This window comes from Ruditapes philippinarum, unplaced genomic scaffold (genome assembly GCF_026571515.1).
Source record: "Ruditapes philippinarum isolate M1 unplaced genomic scaffold, ASM2657151v2 ctg728_1_1_1_1, whole genome shotgun sequence".
Lineage (NCBI taxonomy): Eukaryota > Metazoa > Mollusca > Bivalvia > Venerida > Veneridae > Ruditapes > Ruditapes philippinarum.
Window position 1 is genome coordinate 253,495 of NW_026859203.1, and position 11,905 is coordinate 265,399.

General features: G+C 33.3%; 2 protein-coding genes across 2 annotated transcripts; both read left to right on the forward strand.

Annotated features, from left to right (window-relative positions):
- The first annotated feature begins 555 nt into the window (after positions 1-555).
- LOC132755603 (C-type lectin-like) lies at positions 556-3,896 on the forward strand. Its single transcript, XM_060746491.1, has 4 exons — positions 556-872; positions 1,960-2,054; positions 2,619-2,709; positions 3,110-3,896. Exons 1-4 carry the CDS (start codon positions 713-715, stop codon positions 3,346-3,348), a joined length of 585 nt encoding a protein of 194 aa, XP_060602474.1. The 5' UTR covers positions 556-712; the 3' UTR covers positions 3,349-3,896.
- A 2,327-nt stretch (positions 3,897-6,223) lies between these two features.
- Positions 6,224-11,693, forward strand: LOC132755604 (C-type lectin domain family 4 member E-like). The gene is made up of 3 exons (XM_060746493.1): positions 6,224-6,416; positions 7,336-7,430; positions 11,559-11,693. Exons 1-3 carry the CDS (start codon positions 6,263-6,265, stop codon positions 11,691-11,693), a joined length of 384 nt encoding a protein of 127 aa, XP_060602476.1. The 5' UTR covers positions 6,224-6,262.
- The last annotated feature ends 212 nt before the right edge of the window (positions 11,694-11,905 follow it).

Here is an 11,905-nt window from a genome sequence, read left to right on the forward strand (position 1 = left end):
TAAAAGAAAAATATGATAATTCACAGTCTGAAACATGTTAGAAGTATTCTGCTAAAAAACAAGAGCTTATTTTAACAGTAAATGTATGATTAATGTGAAATAAATTCTCTTTAAACTTGTTCTGGGGCTTATCAGTAAACAGCTTTTTGCATGAGTAACCTGAAATTGACCTAAGATTCTGCAAGGCGTCTATACTCGTAGAAAAGGGTAGCCAATGTCCCTCTTAAAATCAGATAGCCTTAATATTATGCTTCGCTGGTCTTTCTATCAGTAGTATAGCGACAGACTGTTTTAATGTGGAAATATCATGGCCTGTGGCGCTATCGAGTGTACGTCTTTCTCTACAGAAAATGATCCCCGAGATGCAGCCTTATACATGCCATCTCGAATTCGTGTCACGTATTGCAATGTTTCTGCTTGTGTGTGTGTGTGTGTGTGTGTGTGTGTGTGTGCAAGCAAGCAAGCGCGCGTGTGTGTGAGTGAGTGTGTGTAAAATAACATACACCGTATATATTTATTGATTCTTTGCCAAAAGCTCTTCTTAAGGCTTTAGTACAAATAAAAGTATTTCATATTACCGGTCATGTTTCACTGTCGTGACAGCGCATACATACATCTTGTTAACTCATATAAACAACTTGACTGTTACAATTGATTGCCATCTTTTCAGATGTTTTAAATCTATTGAGACGTTCAGTTAACTCATAGAAGAATGAAAATGTTCAGAAATGTTGAGCTTTTGGCAATATCTTTGCTATTTTGTGTAGGTTCGGGAAGGGAGCCGTTATGTTCCCGATACCATTACGAGGAACAGATACTTGCAAAAGTTTTACGACTTGAGCACAGAATGGATATGTATGATGAAACGAAAGGTAAAACTTTACTAGAATTAATTAAACTGTTACTCATTTCTCATTTTGAATCTTTATACAATATAAGTACAATTAACAAGTTTTATTAGGATACTTCATTATAACAGACTTCATATTCTTCAGCCAAGAGTTACTTCCAGCTTTAAATACTTTTAGATGTCTCAAAGTCAATTTATACTAAATACGATTTTTCAATTCATTCACTTTATTTTTTTGTAAATTTTTCTGTTTTAAGTTCCCCAGCTGATCTATGTAAGAAGCTCAAATTTGTGTTTAAAGGGATATGAACCTCAGTTGAGTTCCTAAATTATTGTTCAATAGTCGCCGTAGCCATAAAAAACTGAGTAGTAGTATATATGCACGACAGTTACAGACAAAAAATATTTACAATTGGCCGAGCAGCGATTGAAAGGCCCATTAAGTCCCAGAATTGTTCTTTTTTTTATTTCTCAAAAGCTCAAATATCTGGAGACATGTTAAAATTTCCAAAAAAAGAACTCATTGCCTAATTTCCTGGACAATCTTTTGCTTCGGTTATTTTTCGGCAATTAGTACAGTTACAGTGATTTATTTAGTATTTTGTACGGAGGTCAAAATAGTTGATAATACTACTTTGTTTACATTTTGCCACTAAGTCTTTATTGCAAATAATTTCACATTCAGCGCCACTTTCTTCATGTGATAAGCTTCTAACATGTCTAAAACCATTATTAAAACATTGTAAAGCCCATATTTGCCCTTTCTAAAATAGAAAAAATAATAGTTTCTGAGGCATGATTTGCCTTTAATCTAAATGATATGTTAGCGTCAATTTTTTAATGCGCTATTTAATTTGATTTCAATCGACCTTAACAATATTCTTTATTAATTTACGAGGTACTTTATTACCTTTTACAGGTGATTCATATTTGCTAGTTCGAAACTCTAATGATACACGTGTCCTTTTATTTGGAGACAGTAACTGTTTTGACAATTGTCATTCAACACTGATTCCAGAAATTGAAAATGTGAAAAGTTATTTGATTTGAAGTAATCTTTTTCATGCATACATTTTAAATTACTTTAAATTATTTTAATGTATTCACAGTTCCGGTGCTAACTCAATGTCCTGATAGCTGGCTATCGTTTAAAAACTCTTGCTATCTTTTTGTTGACGAGAAAGCTACACATCAAAATGCGAAGGTAAGTATGAAAATAATGTCTAAATGACAATAAGAAATTCAAAGTTATTGACATAAAATATCACATGAAATTATTCAATAAACGGCATATTTAAAAAGACTAGTATTATAATGTATGTTGACTACCTAATACATGCGTATATGTATCGGTGTTTTATCGGAAATGGAAAGCTCATACTTTATAGATAGAAACATTATTAATAGATTTATATTGTATTTGTACCTATTATTATTATTATTATTCACTAGAATTTTGTTCTGATATGCCCTAGCTACTGAACGTTCATAATATTATTTTGTTGCAGCTACAAAACGTTTCAAAATTATAGAGTTATGAACATGATTTACAACAAAATAGTTAATTGAAAACCAGAAGGACTTACAACATGGAAAAAAGAAACATATATGGTTCCATTTGTTTAAACTTGTTATTAAACTAATTAACACACTGTATATTCTATTTGTCCGCTAGCAACAAATGGCCAATACCTTATAATTTCAAACATCCACAAAATATGCTTTCGAGTCCATGCTAGAACATTCCTTTAATCTTTTTTTTTGTCAGCTGCATTGTCTAATGCATGGTGCTCATTTAGTACACGTCAACGACGAAGAAGAGAGTGCATTTCTTTCTTTGTACCTTCATAAATTCAAAGGTCAGTATTACGTGATGAAATCTGTATGTACCTACAAATTGTGAAATGTAGTATCCTAGGCTATCTCTCAGGATAAATACTCGTTATATCTACATATCTATATCTACATACCTATATCTACATACCTATATCTACATATCTTTATCTACATACCTATATCTACATACCTATATACATGTATAAAAATGCTAAAAAGTGCTGGAACAATAAAAATAATTATACTAAAAATAACTGACATTAACTGGATTTTCTCAATTTAATTTATTGCCTACCGGTTTCTACATACATATATATATACATACCTATATCTACATGCCTATTACTACACAACTATACCTATCTATATCTATATATCTGTATATCTATATCTACATATTAATATCTTCATTATTCCATTTAGATAATCAATACTGGATCGGCCTAACCGACACTAAAACAGAGGGGAAATTTGAATGGGACGGTCATGACACTGCAGTTTCGTTCACCAACTGGATATCTGGCCAGCCTGATAATTCTGGTGGAAAGGAAAATTGTGTTCACATGCACCATTCTTATGATTACAAATGGAATGACAATGTATGCAGTGCTTTGTTTATGTTTATTTGTGAAAAAAGAAAATCTCATACATCAGTATCATAACAAAATTAATAAAATAAGGCAATATGAATGTAATAATAATTCCCTTCTAGAATTATTGTATTTGCAAGGATTAATATCACCTTCAAACTAAACAGAAACATTAAGATTTAATACAAATTCCATGAGCATCATATAATAATTATAAATAAACATAATGATTAGATTTTTTTCCAATACAGTAGTACTAGAAATGTACAATAATAATGACTTAGTAGCCGTTATAGAAATGCCGAGGTATTTTCCGACGATTGTGTAATTTTATAAGTGAAATACAATGATTTTTTTATCCTCGTTTGTTACAATTCATATGTTTGAGGTATTGTTTTTACGTATTTCACCTACCTTAAATACGTGAAGAGGCTTTAAACATACATGTACTTCTTTTGAAACTAATTTTCCTTGCTAGAAAATTGATTGAATAATAACATATCAATATTAAAATTATCACTAATTTTACGTAGATCCAACCGGACATCTTAGTTCATTTACACACATGATTTCATATTATACATATAAGCATATAAATTCATTAAATAGAGTAAAATGAGTATTTTCTTCGATGTTAATGCTTTATCAATAGACACATTCATCATTGAGTTTACACGATAATTATTCATTTCACATAATTTTAGAGAAATCGGTCATATGAGCTAGTTTACGCAATGCCGATTGTTTCATCAGGCTGTTGCCTGTAGTTATTATAATGCACAGGTGTTCCTCTTACAGTCAAGCTCGATTTTTACCATATAACAGATCAATCATTTCTGTATTAATACCCAATAAAAATGTTCTGTCATTGTAAGTTGAGATAAACCCTCCTACTAAGAAGCGGTATATTCTTTTAATATTTCATTTCTAGACAATCTGAACTGATTAATATTTATGTATATTGCCAAAACAACACGATGTTTGAGATTTTGCTTGTCCTGAGGTATGAACATCTTTTGCCAAGTTATGCCATTTTTACTTGTTTTATTTTCTTTTTACTAAAACACAGCAAATCACATTTCCTCGTGTTCAATAAAATTTGTTTTTAATTCATCTGCTCTATTAAAGTATCTTTTAAATAAAAATACACCAACAGCTCCAATCAACAACCCAAGTAGAAATGTACCAACACCAATGCCAACTGTTGTTCCTGGAAACAGAAAAATAAAATACAAGGTAGAAAGAGATAGACTGAGATCATAGTACTTCAGAAAAAAGAGAAAAGTCCTAATAATAATAATAATAATAATGGAATCAAATGGTTGAAATGAAATTTAGCACATTCTGTTTAATTAAACATGATCATAGGGGACAATGATCAAAGCATGCTGTCATTCTCTACAAATTGAAAAAAAAACATTGGCCAGTTTTTGAGTGGACTAAAATCAAATGCTTAACTCTCATCCAGCTGGGACCAAGTGATTAGCCTTTGTCACCAGTAAAGGGTCATGCCAAACTGCACACCTCTTTAGTCTGACCGAACTCTATTCCATAAGCTGACCAAATTCAAAAATTCATCCTGATATCAATAAACTTGCTAATGTAAAGTTTAAAAAATCAGCAGATTAAGAGTTGATTATATAATATATAGTAATGATATAGTTTACTTCCTGTTTTTTTAGATCTTAATAGAGGATATTGAATGAGTGCAGGTTCACTACTGAATTTATTGAACAAATTGAATAAAATTATATTATGCGAGCCTCTGGCGAGTAAATATTATTTTATTCAACAAGTTCAATAAGTTCAGTAATGAAACTACACGAATATAACATTCTATTTATCACATAACCAAAATAAAGAATGTTTAAAATGCAAAAGAATCATTTTCATCGACGCGCCTATAGTGTAACGCGAACATAGAGAATAATAGGTTGGTGCCGTGGATGGAGAAAGTTTATTGGCTCACCCAATAAATTCCTCCGCCTCTTTCGGCTCACCCAATAAATTCCTCCGCCTCGCCAGATAAACTTTCTCCATCCACGGCACCAATCTATTATTCTATTTATCCTGTCACCGTTATTTTAAAAAAGAATTTTATTAGGCAAACTACTTTTAATCACAAATCGGAAATGTTTCTATATAAACAAAGTAGGCCCGAAGCGTCTGTATATGCTTGACAGATACAGGCTTCCTATAGATTCATTCAATACCACTTATTTTCTGAATTAAATTGGATGGAAATCTCTGAAAGAGTAAATTATAAAAAGGCCATTTTAGCATACAAAATAAAAGGCGATTTTAGCATACAAGTCCCTTAACAATCTCCTCCCTAAAGATAAATAATAATAAAAGAAAAATATCATAATTCTCAATCTGAACCAAGTTAGAAGTATTCTGCTAAAACAAGAGCTTATGTTAACAGTAAATGTATGATTAATATGAAATAAATTCTCTTTAAACTTGTTCTGGGGGCTTATCAGTAAACAGCTTTCTGCCCACACTATATAAAACATGAGTAACCTGAAAATGACCTAAGATTCTGCAAGGCGTTTATACTCGGAGGAAAGTGCCCCTTTTAAAATCAGATCGAGCTGGTCTTTCTATCAGTAGTATAGCGACAGACTGTTATGTGGAAATATCATGGCCTGTTCGTGACACGTCTAGCTTTCTCTACAGAAAATGATCCCCGAGATGCAGCCTCATACATGTCATCTCGAATTCATGTCACGTATTGCCATGTTTCTGCTTGTGTGTGTGCAATCGCGCGCGCGTGTGTGTGAGTGTGTGTAATATAACATACACCGTTTGTATATAAGGCTTTAGTACAAATAAAAGTACTTCATATATTACCGATCATGTTTCACTGTCGTGACAGCGCATACATACATCTTGCTAACTCATATAAACAACTTGACTTTTACAATTGATTGCCATCTTCTTTTAAATCTATTGAGACGTTCAGTTAAATCATACAAGAAGGAAAATGTTCAGAAATGTTGAGCTTTTGGCAATATCTTTGCTATTTTGTGTAGGTTCGGGAAGGGAGCCGTTATGTTCTCGATACCATTATGAAGAACAGATACTTGCAAAAGTTTTACGACTTGAGCACAGAATGGATATGTATGATGAAACGAAAGGTAAAACTTTACTAGAATTAAACTGTTACTCATTTCTTATTTTGAATCTTTATAAAATATAAGTACAATTAACAAGTTTTATTAAGATACTGCATTATAACAGACTTCATTCTTCAGCCAAGAGTTATTTCCAGCTTGAAATACTTATAGATGTCTCAAAGTCAATTTATACTAAATACGATTTTTCAATTCATTCTGAGTATATTTCTACTTAATGTTTTGTAAATCTTTCTGTTTTAAGTTCCTCAGCTGATCTATGTAAGAAGTTCAAATTTTGTGTTTAAAGAGGTGAACCTCAGTTGAGTTCCTAAATTATTGTTCAGTAGTCGCCGTAGCCATAAGTAAAAAAGGTTATAAACTGTGTAGTAGTATATTTGCACGACAGTTACAGACAAAAAATATTTACAATTGGCCGAGCAGCGATTTAATTCAATTCAATTCAAAAGCTCAAATATCTGGAGACATGTTAAAATTTCCAAAAAAGAAATCATTGCTTTAATTTCCCCGGGCAATCTTTTTCTTCCCGGTTTTTTTTCCCCCGGGAAAAATTAAAGGGGAAAAATTTTTTACGGAAAAGGTCAAAATAGGGTTTATAAAAAACTACTTTTTTTTACATTTTGCCCTTTTTTTGGGAAAATAATTTTCAAAATTCAGTGCCCTTTTCTTCATTTTGTAAGCTTTTAACCATGTTTTAAAAACCATTTAAATTAAAAAAATTTTAAAGCCCAATTCACGTTATTGCACTTTTTTAAAAAAGAAAATTTATTTCCTGAGAACCAAACTGCCTTTTTTTAAAAATTGTCATTCAACACTGATTCCAGAAATTGAAAATGGTGAAAAAGTTGTTTTGATTTGAATAACCTTTTTCATGCATATATCGCTAAATACTTTTTAAATTTTTTTTTAATGTATTCCACAGTTTCGGTGCTAACTCAATGTCCTGATAGCTGGGTATCTTTTAAAAACTCTTGCTATCTTTTTGTTGACGAGAAAGCTACACATCAAAATGCGAAGGTAAGTATAAAAGTGATGTCTAAATGACAATAAGAAATTCAAAGTTATTGACGTAAAATATCACATCAAATTTTAATAAATTTAATAATAAATAGGGGTTATGACCCTACTATCTTAAGACATACCGCATGCTTAGTGTTCAACCCATTTACAGTTGGACACTACGCTTTCCTCTTTTGATTACATCTGACGGGCCAAGTGGGAGACTATAGTGATGGACAGTTCTTAAAGGCCCTTTGGGAACTGAAGTTGCCTAATGTTTGTCTTCTGTCTTGCTTCGTCGGGCCCTTGTAGTGATTTTCTTGTTGCTCTGTCTTCCTTTAAGATGCATCGAGTACTTTTTGTTATGGTCATTGGGTTTAAACTTTTATATGTTTCTACAGTACATGATCATTTTTGGTGTTTTACTTTATTTAACCTTTTGTAAGCCATAACAAGCTGTTAGAATTTCACTTGGCGGGGATTTTCATTTTAATTTACACTGTCCTCGTTTATAGGAACATGGTGGGCTAAGAGCGAGGTCTTGGTTGCACCATTAACCGTTTAAACTTCCCCAGCAGTCATTATTATGCTGCTGACCGTATTCAAAGGCGGCGCCCCCCATGTGTTCCTCAGATGTATCTATGTGTTCGGTACTGTTTTGGTGACACTTTGCTTGTGTCACTCTTGTTGTTTTCTCGTCTCGGTTAAGATCTTCCCCATTGCCTCTAGTTTTTATTCCTTTGATTATCCCCACCGCCTCCGGTCTCCTGTCCCTTCCCCTTTTGGCCTATTTTAACATTTTCTTTTTGAATTCCTAATCAGTTACAAATATATTATCATTAAAGTGATTTAACCTGTCCGTGCTCTGTCTTTGCCCTTTTTTCCTGTTTTTGTTTGGGGTCCCCCTGGGCTCCTTGCCATTGGTTCTTGTTGCTGGGTCATGTGGGGGTTGCGTTCATTGAACGCCGCCTTTCCTTGTTGATCTTGTTTATCATATTTTACATAAACGGCACATTTTAAAAACTTTTATTTATGTATGTTGACTAATATTTTGACTATCTAAATAGATCAGTGGCGTTCCTGCCGATACGCACGGACGTATATAAAAAAACCAGAGTTTCGAAAAAAAATAATAAATTCAAAAAATAAAATGTAAAATCAAGAATTTTGGCGCAGATTGATCAACAGTTGCTTAGGATGCTCGGTAGGGTGGTGGGGACGGGGTTGAACCCATCCAGATCTTAAAATTGAGCATCGTTAATAAATACATGCGACTTTCCGCTTATCCATCTGTGCGGATCCAAATGTGAAGAAGGAATAGCAGCTAGGTCAGTCACAGGGTAAATTTTCAACCTTTTGTTCAAATTTTAGAAATGTGATTCTACCCTCCTAACTTTCTTCTAAATTTACCTATTTGTGTTCCGGATTTTTATAGAGTCTTCGTCGAGATATTCTTTTCGAAGAATGGTTCTGGTGTTGGTTCTGGTGTGCCCAAAACATGCAATGCGTATGAAGAAAATGTCGCTAAACAGACACAAAATACAGTTACCGAGTTTCCGCAAAATCTTACCACCGAACGATGCTTAACATTCAAACAAACCCTTTTTCAAACATTTATTGTGATTTTACTTTTAAAATTAAAAAAAAAAGTCATTTAAAGGGACCTAAATGATCCCGCGATACAAGATTTAAGGTGTGAATACTTTAAGCTGATGTGTTTGTATTATCGTCATACAGATCATTTTAAGAATATATTTTCCTTTATTGTATTTCATGTTTAGAAAAAAAAGAAGAAGAAAAAACAAATAAAAGAAACTTTTTAGAAAAGGAAAATAAAATAGATAAATACAGAATCCCTAAAGAAAGCCCAACACGGCAAAATTGAAAATGTTGCAGGCTCGGTTTGATTGAGCCTGTTCATGGACGGTACTGGAAAGTGCAAGTTACCGGCAACGCCCCCTAGCACCGGCTTAAGCAGAATTCAACATTTAAACATGAAATAGTAAAATTTTGAATTTAGAAACCTCCGCAGATGTGTTCATACGGCGGTTATCATGGAACCTTCAATGTGACACTTCCGTGCCATTCCATGAAAAGCGGCGTATGGTCCCCAAGTAATAAAAAGCGTGTGCCCTAAACGAGAAAACAATGGGCGGAACTAAATAAAATGGAATTTTGAAAGGGGATCAGTGGTTATGAAGCCTGCGTTACGTGCGTATCACAGATAAGACGTCAAAAGACAAATTTAAAAAGCAGGCAACATATCCTAAGGGTGATTCAACATTATTCAAGTAGGAATATTGGAACCACCCAACTAGAAAATGCCGAAAAGTTGAAACTAAAACATACCACAAGCACAACAATAATGTCGTGCTGAACGATCTTCAAGGATCGAAATATAACATCATTGATTAAATGTACGGGGAAGACTTTTTACAGCCGCCACACGGCACAAATAACACGGATGTGATCATAAAATAGATAAATACAGAATCCCTAAAGAAAGACCCAACACGGCAAAATTGAAAATGTTGCAGGCTCGGTTTGATTGAGCCTGTTCATGGACGGTACTGGAAAGTGCAAGTTACCGTCCACGCCCCCTAGCACCGGCCTTAAGCAAATTTCAACATTTAAACATGAAAAGTAAAATTTTGAATTAGAAACATCCGCAGATGTGTTTCATGACGCGGCTTATCATGGAACCTTCAATGTGACACTTCCGTGCCATTCCATGAAAAGCGGCGTATGGTCCCAAAGTAATAAAAAGCGTGTGCCCTAAACGAGAAAACAATAGGGCGGAACTAAAATAAAATGGAATTTTGAAAAGGGGATCAATGGTTATGAAGCCTGCGTATCACAGAAAGACGTCAAAAAGACAAATTTAAAAAAAAGCAGGCAACATATCCTAAGGGTGATTCAACATTTATTCAAGGAGGCAATATTTGGAACACCCAACTAGAAAATGCCGAAAAAGTTTGAAACTAAAAAATACCACAAGCACAACAATAATGTCGTGCTGAACGAAAATCTTCAAGGATCGAAAATATAACATCATTGATTGAAATGTACGGGGAGACTTTTTACAGCCGCCACACGGCACAAATAACACGGATGTGATCATAAAATAGATAAATACAGAATCCCTAAAGAAAAGCCCAACACGGCAAAATTGAAAATGTTGCAGGCTCGGTTTGACTGAGCCTGTTCATGGACGGTACTGGAAAGTGCAAGTTACCGTCCACGCCCCCTAGCACCGGCTTAAGCAGAATTCAACATTTAATCATGAAATAGTAAAATTTTGAATTTAGAAACATCCGCAGATGTTTCTAAAAAACAGGGTTTCCGCAAAACCCTTCTCAATTACAATTGAGAAACGTGGCTATGTTTTGTTTTTCTAATAGTAAATAACTTTTAGACTATCTAAAACAGTGTTCGCGTTAGACTTCGTTCAAGTTCTCATACTTTCAATACTTGATGTTATTTTCGTAAGTATAGGTAAAGCTAATATTTCTACAGTAACATGACTTTTCATCGCTTAGATATCCCATAAAGCGACCCTTCGCCGAAAACCCTGCACTCGGCTATACTAAAAATAAGCCAAGGTATACATGCGTATATGTAACGGAGTTTCAGCGACAACGTAAAGCTCATACTTCGATTGAAATCTTATTAATAGGTTTATGTGTTATTATTATTATTATTTGTTTTATTATTATTATTATTATTCAATAGAGTATTGTACAGGTATGCGCTGTAGCTACTGAACGCCCCTAGTATTATTTTGTTGCAGCTACAAAATGACATATATTACAGGATTAGAAAATCTAATAAAGACGTTTCAAAATGATAGAGTTCTGAACATGATTTACAACAAAATAGTAAATTGAAAACCAGAAGGACATACAACATTGAAGAAAGAAACAGATATGGTTCAATTTTGTTTGAACTTGTTATTACACTAATTCACACACTGTATTGTATTTGTCCGCTAGCAACAAATGGCCAATACCTTATAATTTCAAACATCCACAAAATATGCTTTCGAGCCCATGCTAGAACATTCTTTATGAAATATAAATCTGTAGCTACTTACTTTTTTTAAAAAATGCTCTAAACTTGTTACCATGTTAATCTTTTTTTTTCCAGCTGCATTGTCTAATGCATGGTGCTCATTTAGTACACGTCAACGACGAGGAAGAGAGTGCATTTCTTTCTTTGTACCTTCGTAAATTCAAAGGTCAGTATTACGTGATGAAATTTGTATGTACCTATAAATTGTGAAATGAAGTATCCTAGGGTATCTCCCAGGATAAATACTCGGTATATCTACATTATCTATATCTACATACCTATATCTGCATATATATATATCTGCATATCTATATCTACACACCTATATCTACATACTTATATCTCCATACCTATTTCTACATACCTATATCTACATACATATATCTACATACCTATATGTGCATACCTATATGTGTATATCT

Excerpts from the sequence above, each read along its gene's own strand:
- LOC132755604 (XM_060746493.1), top strand. The coding sequence starts at position 6,263 with ATGTTCAGAAATGTTGAGCTTTTGGCAATATCTTTGCTATTTTGTGTA. Across the intron at positions 6,417-7,335 it reads TATGTATGATGAAACGAAAG|TTTCGGTGCTAACTCAATGT; the intron begins GTAAAACTTTAC and ends TGTATTCCACAG. Across the intron at positions 7,431-11,558 it reads CTACACATCAAAATGCGAAG|CTGCATTGTCTAATGCATGG; the intron begins GTAAGTATAAAA and ends TTTTTTTTCCAG.
- LOC132755603 (XM_060746491.1), top strand. The coding sequence starts at position 713 with ATGAAAATGTTCAGAAATGTTGAGCTTTTGGCAATATCTTTGCTATTT. Across the intron at positions 873-1,959 it reads TATGTATGATGAAACGAAAG|TTCCGGTGCTAACTCAATGT; the intron begins GTAAAACTTTAC and ends ATGTATTCACAG. Across the intron at positions 2,055-2,618 it reads CTACACATCAAAATGCGAAG|CTGCATTGTCTAATGCATGG; the intron begins GTAAGTATGAAA and ends TTTTTTTGTCAG.